Raw genomic sequence first — 17,692 nt, forward strand, 5'->3', positions numbered from 1 at the left:
TCGAATTCATTGTCACAGTCAGCTGTGGACACCACAAATTCAAGGTTGACTTGATTAGTCAGGGTATCGAAAGTTGTGGCGAGAAGGTAGGGGAACAGGGTTGAGACGGATAATAAATCAGCCATGATGGAATGGTTGTGCAAACTCGATGGGCTGAATGGCCTAATTCTATTCCTATATCTTAGGGTATTACAAAGAAATGTGGTTTAAATCTCCACTAGCGTCTGTTCAACTCCACGTCACCATTTGATTCAAAGTATTTATTGCACCACAGCATTGCCCAGATTAGACACAAAAATATACAATTCTAACAGTTCCCTTCGCCTCACGACAAAGACACGCCTGTTTCTAGTTTGTTAAAACTTCTTGTGCCGGTGGTGAGGACAAAATGCAGAAAGAGGCTGCAGTTTAACTAGCAATTGGAAAAAGTGAAGAGAGCCCTCTGGTGTAAATAAAATAACTTCTGCTGATATTTTAAGAATCTCCGTTCCGAATCCACTAATTTCTCGCCTCAGTCCAACTAGTTTGGAGACATGATATAATACATTTCAACAAATCATTCCGTGCCTTTCCACACAGGGATTGAAGTAGATGTCCTCATCCACAAGTCAGTCAACCTGCAAACAACAACAATAATGTTGTTAGGAGAAAAGGCAAAAAACATAGAAGTTTTCATTCATTGCAAAGTAATCTTCAGTACCAATTGAAACAAGTCTCTATATCAGGGGCTTCCCGCCTTTTTCATGCCACAGACCAATACCATTAAGCAAGGGGTCCGTGGAGCCCAGGTTGGAAACCCCTGCTCTATATCAAATATCTACAGATGTATGGTGGGGCCACTGCAAGGGACTGAAAAAAGCTGCAGAGGGTTGTAAACTGTCAGCTTCATCACAGGCACTAGCCTCCCCACCATTGAAGACACCTTCAAAAGGCAATGGCTCAAGAAGGCAGCACCCATCATTAAGGGCCTCTGCCACCCAGAACATGCCCACTTCTCATTGCTACCATCAGGGAGGAAGTACAGAAGTCTGAAGACACACACTCAATGATTCAGGAACAGCTTTTTCCCCACCGTCATCCGATTTCTGCATGGACACTGAACCCATAAACACAACCTCAATATTTTTGCATTACTTATTTAATCTTCAATTTCTATTTCTTATTGTAAGAAATGTTGTGCCCACCCTTAAACTCTGCATCCCATATAACTCCCCACCTTAAATTCCTCCATATACCTGTCTAGTACATGTATATATATATAGTATATGTGAGTATTGTATAGTACAGGCGCTACAAAACAGATTACACAACGTATGCCTGGAATGTACTGCCTGGTATGTTGGTAGGGGCAAATGCATTAGAGGCTTTTAAAAGAAGTTTGGATAGACACATGGATGTAAGGAAGATGGAGGGATATGGACCTTGTGTAGGTAGAAGAGATTAGTGTTTGTGTGTTTTTGATTTGCTTCTTAGCTGGTTCGGCACAACACTGAGGGCCAAATGGCCTGTTCCTGTGATGTACTCTTCTATGTATGTATGCCTGTGATATTAAATACGATTCTGATTTGATGTCTGATTTCCTCAGCTGCTACCCAAAGCAGAAAAAAAGAATTCAGGAAACGTGAAGCAATCAATACACGAATATAGTCATAAACACAAGAGGTTCTGCAGATGCAGGAAGTTCAAAGTAACACACACAAAATGCTTAAGGAACTCAGCAGGTCAGGCAGCATCTATGGAGGAGAATCAACAGTTGGTGTTTCAGGCTGACACCCTTCTTCAGGACTGGGGGGGGGAGTAGCTCGAATAAGAAAGTGGGGGGAGGGGGAGAGAGAGGACTACAGGCTGACAGGTGATGGGGAAGATGGGTGGATGAAGTAAGAATATGGGAGGTGATAGGTGGAAAAGGTAAAGGGCTGAAGAATAGGGAATCTGATAGGAGGGGACAGTGGACTATGGGAAAAGGGAAGGGGGAGAGGAAACTAGGGGGAAGGTGATAGGGAGATCAGGTGAGGGGAAGGTGGGTGAGGGGGGATGAAGTAAGAAGCTGGCAGGTGATAGGTGAAGCTAGGCTGGTTGAGGAGGGGTAATGAAGTAAGAAGCTGGCAGGTGACAGGTGGAAGAGGTTAGGGGCTGAAGAAGGAGGAATCTGACAGGAGAGGAGAGTGGACTATGGGAGAACGGAAAGGAGAAGGGGCACCATTCTATTATTCTAGTTGCTTTTTTGGTTGGATCAGTTACTTGGGATTTACCTGCATCCACCACACTGTACAAAACTGCCCTCAGATTGGCATCTCTTTTACCATTTTGAAGTCACGTTACCAAGTAATGGGCACGATTTACTGCGTCCAAGTTTCTGGACCATTTTCCAACACACAGCTTGGGGTCACTCAGAACTCACGCACCCATTGGACTCAATAACCACCCCTGCTTGTGTTTTATCTTTTTCAATTCCGGAGCAGAGTTGCAGAGAACATTCTGGGCCACTGCTCAATGCTAGTCTTAATAATCCAGTTATAATCCATGTTCAGTATGGAGCAACATCTCACAAACTGTCCACACAAGACCAGCAGATTCAGGAATGATTTCACTTCTGACACTGGAGAAAATCTCGATTGCAACCCAATTTGGAGTCTACCACATTTGAAAGGGCTTAAACTTTTCATCAATAGCATCCAGCCAATCAGAATCAGGTTTAATATGTCTTGAAATTTGCTGTCTTTGTGGCAGCAGTACATGATAATAGAGAAACATTGTGAATTACAGTAAATATATATATAAATATGTAGTGCAAAAATAGAAATAAAAAAAGTAGTGAGATAGCGTTCATAGATTCAATGTCCATTCAGAAATTGACATTTCTGGCAGAGGGGAAGAAGCTGTTCCTTAATCATTGAGTGTGTGTCTTCAGGCTCCTGTACCTCCTCCCTGATGGTAGCAATAAGAACAAGGCATGACCTTGGTCCAAACTGATGATATGACAGACTTGAGGGGAAAAGTGGCTGCAAATTAAATATTAGCATTCATTTTGAGAGGACTAGAATATTGAAGTAATGATGTAATCATCATCGTCTTTATGTGCTGATGTGAGCGATCATGGTCTTTGATTGTGATTGATCCTGGCAAATTTTTCTACAGAAGTGGTTTGCCATTGCCTTCTTCTAGGCAGTGTCTTTACAAGATGGATGACCCCAGCCATTATTAATATTCTTCAGAGATTGTCTATTTGGAGTCAGTGGTCACATAACCAGGACTTGTGATATGCACTGTCTGCTCCTGTAATGCTGGGGCTTTAATAAGGCATTTGACAGACCACACTTGGAGCATTGTGGGCACCATATCTAAGAAAGGATGTGCTGGCATTGGAGAGGGTCCACAGAAGGTTCACGAGAATAATTTTGGGAATCAAAGGGTTAACATAAGCATTTGATGGCTGTGGGCCTGTACTCGCTTGAGTTTAAAAGAAAGGGTGGGGGAATCTCTTTGAGACCTATCAAATATTGAAAAGCCTAGATACAATGGGGCAGTCTAGGAACAGAGGGCACAGCCTCAGAAAACAATTTAGAAGAGAGATGAGGAGGAATTTCTTTAGGCAGAGGGTGGTGAATCTGTGGAATTCATTGCCACAGATGGCTGTGAAGACTAAAATACTGGGTATATTTAAAGCAGTGGTTGATAGGTTCTTGATTAGTAAAGGTGTCAAAGGTTGAGGAGAGAAGCAGGATAATGGGGTTGAGAGGGGTAATGAATCAGCCAAGATGGAATGGCAATGCAGATTAGATGGGCCGAATGGCCTACTTCTGCTCCTACGTTTTGTGGTATCCTGCTTGTATGATCACTATCCAGCACACTGTGGTCACCTTGTCCAGATGAAAAGCCAGAGACACTTGTCCAGTGACCATATTGACCCTTATATTTTGGGTTGGTGGGGCTACAATTAGAGGTCATGGGTTAAGAGTGAAAGGTGCAAAGTTTAAGGAGAAACATCTTCACTCAAAGGGTGGTGAGAGTGTGATGCATGCCAGCTCGATTTCAACATTTAAGCTAGGTTCAGATAGCTACATGGATGGTAAGGGTATGGAGGGCTATGGTCCTGTTTAGGTCAATGGGAGTAGACAGTTTAAATGGTTCAGCATAGACCAGATGGACCAAAGGGCCTGTTTCTGCACTGTACTTTTCTATGACTATTTGCTTTGCAATAAAAAAAAAGCCATTCAGCCCATCAGTTCTATGCCAGCCATCAGAGCAATTCCATCAGTCCCATTCACCCCACTTGTTTTCCTAAATCTATTCTCTCCCACTTTATACTTATACTTTATGGTCGCCAAACAATTGGTACTAGAACGTACAATCATCACAGTGATATTTGATTCTGCGCTTCCCATTCCCTGAATTACAAATATTAAATATTAAAAATAGTTAAAATTAGTAAATATTAAAAATTTAAATTATAAATCATAAATAGAAAATAGAAAAATGGAAAGTAAGGTAGTGCAAAAAAAAACTGAGAGGCAGGTCTGGATATTTGGAGGGTACGGCCCAAATCCGGGTCAGGATCCGTTCAGCAGTCTTATCACAGTTGGAAAGAAGCTGTTCCCAAATCTGGCCGTATGAGTCTTCAAGCTCCTGAGCCTTTTCCCGGAGAACTGCCCAACTGCCCAGATTCTCCTACCTGGGGTAACATGTCCAGTCAATCCTGTAACCAAGATTAGCTTCACATGTCACATGTCCATCAAAATATACCGTGAAATGTGCCTTTTGCATTCGACATCCAACGTAGTCCGAGCAGGTGCTGGCAGCCTGCCAGTGTTACCACACTTCTGACATAACGTGCCCACAACTCACTAACCTTAACCCATACTTCTTTGGAAAGGTGGAGGCAACTGGGGCACCTGGGGGAGACATACGTGGGCACAGGGAGAAAGTACAAATATCTTACAGACAGTGGCGGGAATTGCTATTTTGCTGCCCCCTAACCTCAACGCTCCTCCAGGAGCAGTGCAACCTTGTCCATAGGGTTTGGAGGCTGGAGAGCTACGGTGGCTGGAGCCAGGGCTTTCTTGGTAGGGTCACCCATGCCAAACAGGTCAAAGGTTAGAAGTCAGACTAAGAGTGGTCCACCGGCCCTTCAGGTTCGGGATTCCGCTCAGGGCAAACTACACTGACTGGTTAAAAAAGGAATACTGTTATGGAAACAGCAGTGAAGATTCCTTCTACATCTGAGTGCGATGGTATGGACAGAGAGAGATGGAGGACCAGCAGCGAACCGGGCAGTAGGTACATAACTTTTGCACTACCATACTATCCCTTTTAATATGGAAGCCCACCCGGTCCCAGAGAATACATGCACAAGGTTAGGACCCTTGAGCTACAAGGCCACAACTCTACCTGTTGTGCTATTGAGCCACCCAGCATTGGCTGAGAGAGTGAAAAAGCCATTTATAGATCCCATAAAGAGAATGAGAGTGCAGATGACATGACTGAAGACTTCTACAAGAAGTCGGAGATTTTTAGAACAAGCATATATTTAATATTCTTGTCCATTTGGTCAGAAAATACAAAAAAGAAAGTTGTGAAAGTGAAACAGATATCAGAAACTGCAGTGGTACAAATCAGTAAGTTTCTGTGACACAATGCAATATAAAGATGCTTGCAATCTGACGTTCCACATTTAACTACTGAGTGCATTAGTATTCAAACAGCAGACAGAGAAAATGCATTTACCATTAAGACAGAACACAGGTTATAGAAAAGCTTTAATAGAAAAAGTAACACACACAAAATGCTGGAGGAACTCAGCAGGCCAGGCAGCATCTATGGAAAAGAGTAAACAGTCGACATTTCTTCAGGACTGGAAAGAAAGAGGAGAAATCAGACTAAGAAGGTGGGAGGGGAGGAACAAGTACAAGGTGGCGGTGATAGGTCAAACCAGGAGAGGGGGAGGGGGGTGAGGTAAAGAGCTGGGAAGTTGATTGGTGGAAGAGATAAAAGGCAGGAGAAAGGGGAATTTGATAGGAGAGGACAGAAGACCATGGAAGAAAGGGAAGGGGGAGGAGCCCAGGGGGAGGTGATGGGCAGGCAAGGAGGTAAAGTGAGAGGGGAAATGGGGATGGAGAATGGTAAAGTAGGTGAGGGCAATTACTGGAAGTTTTTAGAAAAGGTACCTTTAACAAAAGGCCCAGAGTTTCCCTTATGACCTCTGCCACCACTGTGGTCTACGGCAGTGAAGAATTCTTTTAAAAAAAAGTTGCCACACAGATCCTTTGAGCATACAAATAACAGCAATAATAAACCTAGCAACTGGAATGTTTGACAAGGTCTTTTTAACAGTCACAAATACTTATAAAGTTCATGAACCTTGAACATTTTAATTCAAATGTGCATAATAGATTTGACCCAGAGCACCTGATCCCCTCTCCCAATACTGTAATGCATTCTCTGATTAAAAGTTTATCAAAAAACATATCCAAACTCTCATAAACAGGGCATAGATGGATGCTGGTAAGATTATGACAAAGTGCTGATCATACATCAATCACTTTAAGTCTACAAGGTGATTAATAATCCTACAATCTCTGACCCCCTATCATCAGCCAGGAAGGACCATAGCATCAGGACTGTTGGGATGGGAACGAGCTTCGTCCCCAAGCCACAAGACTGACTCCCTGTTACCATCCAGGTCTCATCAGGTATGAAACACCAGTAGAGTTACACTTCTCACTCTTTTAACTTCTGTCATAAATATACCTTATTATTTGTTAATTTATTTGTAGTAATATTACTTTACATGTTGTGTGTCTGAGTTACATGTACTGAGTTATGTGCTTTGGTCCGGACAAACATATGTATTGTACGAATTATATGTACTGTGTTGTGTACTTTCCTCCAAGAGGACCATAACGTTGTTGTAGGGTTTGGGGGTTTGTGTGCCTCAATGACCTGGAGAGCTATGCTGGCTGGAGTCAGGGCTTCATGTTTTGACTCTTGATAGGTCAAAGGGTAGAGGCCAGACTAAGAGTGGTCCATCAGTCCTCCAGGTTCGGGGGTTCAGCTCAGGACTAACAACCCTGACTGGTCAAACAAAACTGTTACGGAAACAGCAATGAAGAATCCTTCTCCATCTGAGTGTGACGGTACAGACAGAGATGGAGGATCTTCATTGCTGCCCTAAACACCACTGGTGCAATGGGTAGTGAGTAATTAAGTTCTGCAGCTAGGTCAGGAGGAGCGTGGCTTTGTTTGACGCTTTACCTGGGTACGGTTGAATGACAATAAAGGTGAACTAGAGCTTGTTTAGTAGCAGTGTTCAGTTTTACAAAGCACTTTTCCATTTAGCAACTGGTGTCAGAAAGAACATGCAACAGAAACTTCTGAGGGAACGGGATACAAGCTGAAAAAGCAAGCACTCGCAGGGTGTTGTCAGTGAGCTGGGAAGTGGGGCTGACACAATGAGTACTTATTACCGGCGAGGTTTCATTTAGAGTATCGTGAGCAGCTATGGGCCCCTTATCTGAGATAGGATGTGCTGACGTTGGACAGGATTCAAAGGAGGTTCACAAAAATGGTTCTGGGATTGAAAGGCCTAGCATATGAGGAACGTTTGATAGCTCTGGGCCTTTACCCACTGGAGTTTAGAAGAATGAGGAGGGATCTCACTGTATGTTGAAAGGCCTCAATAAAGTGGACATGAGGAGGATGTTTCCTATGGTGGGGAGGATTCTAGGACCAGAGGGCACTGCCTCAGAATAGAGGGATGCCCATTTAGAGTGGAGATGAGGAGGAGTTTCTTTCACTAGAATCTGTGGAATTCGTTGTCATAGGTGGCTGTGAAGGCCATGTCATTGGGTATATTTAAGGGGAGGTTGACAGGTCCTTGATTAGTCAGGGTGTGAAGGGTTACAAGGAGAAGGCAGGAAAACGTCTGCAGTTGAGAGGGAAATGGGTCATCTGTGATGAAATGGCAGAGTAGACTCATTGGGCAAATAGCCTAATTCTGCTCCATGGTCTTATTCAAAACTACACCAATCCTCTCTCACTCTACCAGTTCCCACCAGAATCGGTTCTCCAATTCTGTCAGGGTAGTATTTTGGGAACACTATCGAATAAATATGATACAATGATTGAAAAGGAGGAGGACAGGTCCATGATTTGTACTCCAAGCAGAGGGAGAATGTCTAGGCTGGTCAGTTCTGGAAAAAGGAGAGGCGATGTCAGTACCAGTGAGCTTTGAAAATCGTAGAACCCACAGTAACCACATGACCAGAAGACAAAGGAGCAGAATTAGACCATCTGGCCCATTGAATCTCCTCTGCCATTTCATCTTGGCTGATTTATTTTCCATCATCCCCATTCTCCTGCCTTCTCCCTGCTACTTTTGACACCCTTACTAATCAAGAACCTATCAAACCCCGCTTTAAATATACCCAACGACTTGGCCTCCACAGTCATCCATGGCAATGAATTGCACAGATTCACCACCCTCTGGCTACAGAAATTCTTCCTAATCTCTGTTCTAAAGGAACGTCCTTCTAGCCTGAAGTTGTGCCCTCTGGTCTGGGACTCCCCCACCATTGGAATAATCCTTTCCACATCCACTCTATCTAGGCCTTTCAATATTCAACAGTTTCCAATGTGATTTCCCCTCATCCTCCTGAACCCCAGCAAGTACAAACCCAGAGTCAGCAAGCACTACTCATACATTAACCCTTTCATTCCTGGGATCATTCTCCTGAGCCTCCTCTGGACCCTCACCAATGTCAGCACATCTTTTCTTACATAAGAGGCCCAAAACTGCTCAGAATACTCCAAGTGAGGCCTCACTGGTGCTTTCTAAGGCCTCAGCATTACATCCTTGCATTTATATTCTAGTCCTCTCGAAATGAATGTTGACATCACATTTACCTTCCTCACCACAGACTCAACCTGTAAACTAACCTTTCGGAAATCCTGCACGAGGACTCCCAAGTCCCTTTGCACCTCTGAATACTGAATTTTCTCCCTACTTAGAAACAATCTACACTTTTATTTCCTCTACCGAAGCGCATGACATACACTTCCTGACAGCATATTCCATCTGCCATTTCTTTGCCCATTCTCCTAATCTGTCCAATCAGTCAATCCTCTATCCATGCTAGTATCTTTCCTGTAACACCATTGAGCTCTTGTTAATCAGTCTCATGTGCCATACCTTGTCAAAGACCTTCTGAAAATCCAAGTACACAACATCCACCAATTCTCCTTTGTCTATCCTACTTGTTATTTCTTCAAAGAATTCCAACAGATTTGTCAGACAAGATTTTCCCTTAAGGAAACCATGCTGACTTCGGCCTATCTTATCACGTGCCTTCAAGTTTCCCGAAACCGCATCTTTAACAATCCACTCCAATGTTTTCCTAACCACTGAGGTCAGACTAACTGGCCTATAATTACTTTTCTTTTGCCTTTCCCCCCCTCTTGAAGAGTGGAGTGACATTTACAATTTTCCAGTCCTCCGGAACCATGCCAGAATCCAATGATCCTTGAAAGATCATTACTAATGCCTCTGCAATCTCTTCAGCCACCTCTTTCAGAATCCTGGGGTGTACATTATCTGGTGCAGGTGACTTATCTACCTTCAGACCTTTCCATTTCCCAAGCATCTTCTCCTCAGTAATGGCCTCCGACACTCTCGAACTTCCAGCATACTGATAGTGTCTTCCACAGTTTAGATTGATGCAAAATACTTATTCAGTTTGTCTGCCATTCCCTTGTCAACAATTACTATCTGTTCAGTGTAATTTTGCAGTGGTCCAGCATCCACTCTCACCTCTCTTTTACCCTTTATGTATTTGAAAAAACTTTTGGCTTCTTTGATATTATTGGCTAGCTTACCTTCATATTTCATCTTTTTCCTCCTTACCATTTTTTTTGGTGCCTTCTGTTAGTTTTTAAACATTTCCCAATCCTCTAATTTCCCACTAATTTTTGCACTATTATATGCCTTCTCTTTTGCTTTTATGGTGGCTTGGACTTTCCTTGTCTGCCACGGTTGCTTCATCCTCACATTGGATAATATTTTAGATAATATTTGTTCATCAACTAACACCATCTTAAAAACTATCTGCTCCTTTAATTTACTTCTTATTATGTAATCTGGTTTTCCCATTTCAGAAACCACCAGGGCTATGTGGGAGGAAAGGGTTAGATTGATCCTAGAGTAGGTTAAAAGGTCAGCACAACTTTGTGGGCCAAGGACCTGAACTGTACAGTAACATTCTGTTCCAAAAAGCCTGATTATACTTTAGTCAAAAGATTCAAAATTGATTCATTGGTTATGGATGCCTTACGAAAGTTCTATAAAGGATGTGAAAGTCACTAGTGAAATGCAAATGTGGTGTTTCACATTGGAACAAAAAGGGTTCAAGGGAAGTAGTGGTATTTCAGAATTCAAAGGAGTTAGGGCATTCTACAATTCAACGGAATTAGGAGTATTCTAGAATTCAGAGTCACGGGTGTTCTAGGAGTCGACGGAGTTTATGGGCTATCTAGAATTCAATAGGGTCATGTGTATTCTAGAATTCAACAGAGTTGTGGGCATTCTAGCACTCAGCAGGGCCGTGTGCATTCTAGAATTTAACACAGACACGGGTATTCTAGAGTTCAACTGGGTTATGTGTATTTTAGAATTCAACAGAGTTATGGATATTCTAGAACTCCATGGAGGTTGGGGTATTCTAGGATACATCATGGAACAAAAAACAGAGTAGAGTGTTAGGAGTGGAATGCCTCAAGCAGATATCATGTGAGCATTCAAATTCATGAGATTCTGCAGATGCTGGAAATCCAGAGTAAGACGTAAGAAAACACACACACGCACACAATGCTGGAGGAACTCAGCAGGTCAGGTAGCATCTATGGGGGGAAATGAACAGCTGATGTTTCAGACCACGACCCTTCATCAGGTCCCCTTTCCAGATTAGGGATTCCCAATCTGGGAACCACAGACCCCTTGCTTAATGGTATTGGTCCAGGCGTAAAAAAAAGTTGGGAACCCCTGCTTTAGTTGTTGCCTGACCTGCTGAGTTCCTCCAGCATTTTGTGGATAAATTTGGCACTAGTAGTAATGTCTGCACCATCACTGTACATTGAATTGTTCAAGCAGAATACTTAAACCATTGAAAATAGAATGCAAGCCAAAGCCGATAATTTCCTGGACATCCAAGACAATAACTGATTAAATTAAATGGCAAGTTCCAGCAATGCAGCCTCCAAGAGGACCACAATCTTATCCTGGCTTGGAGGCTTGCGTGCCTCAATAACCTGGAGAGCTCTGTTGTCTGGAGTTGGGGCTTTGTGCTTTGGCTCTTGCTAGGGTCAACCCATGCCCAAAAGGTCAAAGGGTAGAGGCTAGACTAAGAGCAGTCCACCTGTCCTCTGGGTTCGGGGGGCTGGGGTTCAGCTCAGGATTGACAACCCTGATTAGTAAAATTGTTATGGAAATACCAATGGAGAATCTTTCTACATCTGACTGTGACGGTATTCCTGAGTCTCCACCCGGGATTTGTACAACTGACAGCAGTGTGAGTTAATGACACAACGAAGTCACCGCCAGAGATTGAGCACCTTCATTGCTGCCCTAAATGGCAGCGGCATAACGGGCAGTAGAAAGACCAGCAATGCAGCAAACCAACAGCACAAGAGAACAAAAAAAAATCCGACATAACCAAGCCCAACCACACAGCGGGTATGAAGACACACCCCATTTATTTACCATCTCAGTTTTCTCTCCAACCTGGGAAATGGACTTATGGCTCTTCCACTTTCAATCCCAATATTCCCTGGGGCTTAGAAGCAAGAGAGGCCACCTCATCAAGACTAACAGGTTCTGAGAAGGACTGACAGCACAGATGATGCTGCCCAAAGTCTAGAACCACTGAGTCTTGGGGTGAAAGGATCATCTTAAAGAGAATTTCACCAAACTGAGAAAGTTACAAGTCTACAACTTTCTCCCTCCAAGGGCTGTGGACGTGGTTTTCCAGAATATTCCCTCTGGGATTGAGCAGGATGATAGAATGGCAAAGTAGACTTGACGGGCTGAATGGCTTTTCTGTCTTATGCTCTCATATTTTAGTTCAAGATTCAGCATGGCAACAGTCCCCGCACCGCCCAATTACACCCGTGATCAATTAACCTACTAATCTGCATATCTTAGGACTGTGGGAGGAAACTGGGGCACCCAGAGGAAACCCACATGGTCACGGGAATAATTACAAACTCCTTATAGAGAGCAGCAGAATTGAACACAGATCACTAGCACTGTATTAGCAATAAACTGACCAGGTTGCCCCGGATGGAATCAATACACTCTTGCACGTCGGTCATCAGGCTAGGATGTAGACACGATGTGGCCTTGAAAGGCCTCGTGCAGCTCCAACCTATTCCATTTTAAACGACTGACTTCAGGGCCCATGTTTGGTGTTTTACAGAATCCCAGACGGTGGCCCCACACACACACACACACACACACACACACACACACACACACACACACACACACACACTCACACTCTCACACAGACTAAGGACATGGAAAGGTAAAGGGAAGTTGGCACCACGGCGTAGCGATTAGTGCCAGTGAACCCAGGTTGCTGCCTGTAAGGAGTTTGTACGTTCTTCCTGCGACCGGGTGGGTTTCCTCCGGGTGCTCCGGTTTCCTCCCACATTCTGAAGATGTCCGGGTTAGTAGGTTAATTGGTCATGTGGATGTAATCGGGTGCTGCAGGCTCATTGGAAGGGCCTGTTACTCTGTTGTATCCCCAAGTAAAAATAAAGCAATGCTTCAAATCCACGTGTGCTTTTCTATGTCAATAACTAAAAGGAATCTACATTGTTGGTCAAATGGTAATGTCTACTTTAAAAAAAGTCAGATATCTGGTGCCCAGATGATATACACAAGATTTTCAGATGGTGTGCTGAGCTTTGAGGGTTTGTGGAGAAATCCTGTGTCTCAGTAGAGTATTCCACTCTCCAGTTAGAGAGAGCAGCAGAAAAGCCAGAAATCTCAGAGCCACGTGCGTTCAGTGAGACAGGGAGAGCAGAGAGACAGAAGAATCAGGAGCAGTTCGGACTAACAGTCATGGATTTTGTCACAGAGTCTTGTGCCTCACGCAGCAGAGACCAACATCGGCAACTTTGCACCAAACAGCCGTTAACGCCTGCTTTTTGTTGGGTTTGATGTTAGACATGCTGCCTTGATTGGTTAAGCAAGGATTTTTTTTTTTTTTTTGGAGTTAGTCAGGCTCAAGAGAGAGAGCTTAGCCCAGAGAGAGGGGAGTCTTACGAAAGCAAACCGTCTCAAAGCTGGTGATGCAAACTGCACCTGAGATAGGCTCATTTCCTTCCACACAGTCCGTCCTCTGCGACGTGTCGCTGGTAGCTTCGCCTTCAGAGAGCGGAAAAGAAAAGTTAGTGTGCACTCTAGAAACATTAGTGTTTAACAAAAGCAGACAACCAATGGCCCAGAAATTATTATACATCCAAAATGTCAACATGCAATTACATTTTCAGCCAAACATCTGTAGTAACACATCTGCTAAAGCAGAGCATAGAAATGATCTTGGATTGATCGTAGAGTAGGTTAAAAAGTCGGCACATCATGGGCCAAAGGTTCTGTACTGTGCTGTTCTATGAATGCTGTGGAAATAAATCTGTAACCCTGAAGTCTTTATGAATTTATAACTTTTGCATGAGGTAATGTGACAAAATGGAACCTGTGTGATTCCAGAGTGCTTTGCTGGTTTGCTGATTTGGGTGGATGGCAAGCTTGCAAGGGTATGTTATTTATAGCAGGGAGTGTTTTGACATTACATGATTGAAAGCAGAGAAAAATATGACACAGCTGTTGGACAGGAGAAGCCTCAAAGACAAATGGGCTCATTAAAGACAAATGTGAGATAAGACAGGAATGCTATTAAGGGATGGAACCACCTCAAAGACATGAAGTTGATGAATTACTGGACTCTGCAAACATATAAAAGTTAACTGTTTTGAGCTGTAAGATTGAAGCTACCTACCGATGACTTAACATACAGAGATAGTCTTCCCTTGCAAGTAATAAACTCGCATATAATTTGAACCACTCTGAGTTTGTTGTAGTCTGTTACTGTATATTCAGAATACCTACCTGAACGGGGAACAACCCCAATGTACAGGAGGAGATTGGGAGAAGAATCAAGCCCTTGGAGACTATATTTATTTATTGCGATACAGTGTGCAATAGACCCATCCGGCCTTCTAGCCGTGTGCCCAGCAATCCCGATTTAACCCTAGCCTAATCACTGAACAATTTTCAATGAACCGATTAATCTACCAACTGGCACATCGTTGGACTGAGAGGGAGAACTGGAGCACCCAGAGTCATGGGGAGAGCATACAAACTTCTTACAGGCAGCATTGCAGAATTGAACTCGAGTCGCTAGTACTGTAAAGTGCTGTGCTAACCACTACGTTACCATGCCAACCAAGAGGGTACCGTGCCTGCGGACAGGGTAGCGGGATAATGAGCAGGGCTCCTCAGTAGACAAAGGAAACTGTTTTAATTTCTATTCAGTGGCCACTTTATTAGGTATACTAACCAGCCAATCATCTGGCAGCAACTCAATGGCTAAAAGTAGGCAAACGTGGTCAAGAGGTTCAGTTGTTGTTCAGACCAAACATCAGAATGGGGAAGAAATGTGATCTCAGTGACTTTGACTGTGGAATGATTGTGGGTGTCAGATGGGGTGGTTTGAGTATCTCAGAAACTGCTAATCTCCTGGGTTTTCCACGCACAACAGTCTCTAGAGTTTACAGAGAATGGTGTGAAAAACAAAAAACACTCAGTGAGCAGCAGCTCAGTGGGTGAAAAAACCTTGCTAATAAGAGAGGTCAGAGGAGAATGGCCAGACTGCTTCAAGCTGACAAGGCAGTGACAGTAACTCAAATAGCTACGTTCTACAACAGTAGTGTGCAGGAGAGCATCTCTAAATGCACACCACATCGAACCTTAAAGTGGATGGACTTTAAGATCATACTGGTTACACTCCTGTACCTAATAAAGTGGCCACTGAGTGTACTTAGGAACTTTAATATATCAAATCGGGTGGAGATACGTCTCTACTAAAAGAGGTGTAAGGTGCTCCTTCCCTCTGCTAGCCTGCAGGTCACCCTTGGGCAAGGAGTAGCACCCGCTTAGCCCTTCCACCCCCCCACCCCTCCAAATCAGGGTCACTTGAAGTCACGGGAGCAGGTGGTGGATGGTTGTATGAGCAGCTGGTGCATATCCATCCAGGTTATGTGACCACTGACGCCAGGCAGACAGTCTCTGAAGAGTATTGATAATGACTGGGGTCACCCGTCTGGTAATGACACTGCCTACAAGAAGGCAATAGCAAACCTCTTCTGTAGAAATATTTGCCAAGAACAATCATTGTCATGGAAAGACCATGATGGCCCACATCATATGACACAGCACATAACAAATAACTATATCAAAAGGAAGGATGGTTCATGGGGGAGGGAGGGGCTGTCAAACACAAATTGCACAAACAGCTGTTAGGACAGGTGACCAACAGCTCAAAGAGGGGTAGATTGTAAGTAGGAGATTAAGCATGGGGAGGGGGGATTCTTGCTGCCAATGGTAAAATAAGATTGAACAAGCAGCCAGATTGGAGGTGGAGATAGAGATGGCAAGAAAAATCTCAGGGAGTTTTTATACAGCTGGTACAACTATGGAAGGATTTGAAAACAAAAGATGTGAATTTTAAAAACGCAGTCATTGTTTAACAGTGCTCAGTAGTGAGGGAAGGAACTGAGCCAAAATTCAAGATTGGTTATTTGTTCTTCAACATTTTTGGGCCGAGACCCTTCTTCAGGACTGGAAAGGAAAGGGGAGGATGCCAGAATAAAAAGTGGGGTTGATGTTCCAAGCCGAGCCAAGACCATGCATCAAGACTGGAAATGAAGGGGGAAAGAATCCATAATAGGGAGGCTGTGAGGGGTGGGGGGAAGGAGAACAAGCTGGCAGGTGATAGGTGAAGACACTTTTCAATGGTGGTCAATTCTGGTCACCCCACTAGAGGAAGGATGTTGAGGCTTTGGAGAGGGTGCAGAAGAGGTTCACCAGGATGCTGCCTGGTTTAGAGGGTGTGTGCTATCATGAGAGGCTGGACAAACTTGGGTTGTTTTCTCTGGAGTGTCAGAGGCTGAGTGAAGATCTGATAGAGGTTTATAAGATTATGAGAGGCACAGATAGAGTAGACAGGGAGTATCTGTTTCCCAGGGTTGAAATGTCTAATAACAGTGGCATGCATTGAAGGTGAAAGGGGGGAAGTTCAAGGAGGATGTGAGGGGTAAGTTTTTTTCACTCAGAGAGTGGTGGATGCCTGGAATGTGCTGCCTGGTATGGAGATAGAGGCAAATACATTAGAGGCTTTTAAAAGATATTTAAATAGGCACAGGAATATGAGGAAGACAGAGGGATATGTACATTTTGAGGAAGAGGGGATTAGTTTTTGTGTTTTCTGATTTACTTTTTAGCTGTTTCGGCACAACACTGTGGGCTGAAGGGCCTTGTTCCTGTGCTGAACTGTTCTATGTTCTGTGTGGTGGGCACTGTTCCCACTCAGCTGCATGGGTGCGCAGCCCCGCAGTACCTGAAGTGCTCCAGTGCATCTAGCCTTTTTGGCCGCGCTGCTGGAGTTGGACACAGCTAGAAAGAGTTTACGAAACATAAAAAGTTTTCTTTGCTGTACTATATTTCATTATAGCCTTCAATTAATAAATAAAACAACAACTGCTCCGCTTAGCTGTGAAAAAAAATTTAGAGCAGGGGTTCCCATGGACCAATACCATTAAGCAAGGGGTCCATGGAGCCCAGGTTGGGAGCCCTGAATTAGAGGGAACGTTGGTGGAAGGAGAATCTATCAAAAAATACGAACATGGGAAACAGATAATTATCTGACAATAAACATGTAATGCAGTTGAATCAGGGAGAGGGGCAGGAATGGGTTAACTGCTTTTCTTCTTTCAGAGAACCAGAACTCTGAAGAGGTGTGATATAAATTCAGTGACGTTCCTTACTGGATGGAGGGGAAGATCACGGGTTATCAAACCCTGAACCTGAAATAATAAATACTTTATTTAGAGAGACAGCACAGTAACATCCCTTCCAGCCCAACGAGCCCGCCCCATCAAATTATACCCAACTAGCTGATCAACCTGCACATCCTCGGACTGTGAGAGGAAACCAGCATATCTGGAGGAAAACCACAGGAGAACACACAAACCCCTTAAAGGCAGCGGCGGGAATTGAAGCCCAGGTCACTGGCACTGTAATAGCGCTGTGCTAACTCCTACACTACAGCAAATATTACCATAATTAAATCACTGCAACGCATACAAAATGCTGGAGGAACTCAGCAGGCCAGGCAGCATCTAGGAAAAGAGTACAGTCGACGTTTCAGGCCGAAACCTTTCGGCAGGACTGAGCTCCTCCAGCACTTTGCGTGTGTTGCTCCGATTTCCAGCATCGGCAGATTTTCTCATTTATAATTAAATCACTGACAGTATTGTGCAAAAGTCTTAGGCACATGTAAAAAAAATTCTGCAAAGCAAAGATGATTTCAAAAATAATGAAATGAAAAATTTCTAAATATCAAAAAATTTACTATATACA

At 43.7% G+C, this 17,692-nt stretch overlaps 1 protein-coding gene across 3 annotated transcripts in view; it reads right to left on the bottom strand.

Moving 5' to 3' along the window:
• Positions 1-220: 220 nt before the first annotated feature.
• The window catches only part of ccdc9 (coiled-coil domain containing 9), a 94,667-nt gene continuing 77,195 nt past the window's right edge, over positions 221-17,692 (bottom strand). The window contains exons 14-15 of one of the 3 annotated variants that reach the window (XM_063063583.1): positions 13,358-13,420; positions 221-617 (exon numbers count right to left, since the gene is read on the bottom strand). In XM_063063583.1, coding sequence (XP_062919653.1) covers positions 613-617; positions 13,358-13,420 — 68 coding nt within the window. In that variant the 3' untranslated portion in view covers positions 221-612. The remainder of the gene's footprint in view (positions 618-13,357; positions 13,421-17,692) is intronic. The other 2 variants (XM_063063582.1, XM_063063581.1) reach the window with 2 other exon arrangements.

Source organism: Mobula hypostoma, chromosome 12, assembly GCF_963921235.1.
Source record: "Mobula hypostoma chromosome 12, sMobHyp1.1, whole genome shotgun sequence".
NCBI classification, from domain to species: Eukaryota; Metazoa; Chordata; class Chondrichthyes; order Myliobatiformes; family Myliobatidae; genus Mobula; species Mobula hypostoma.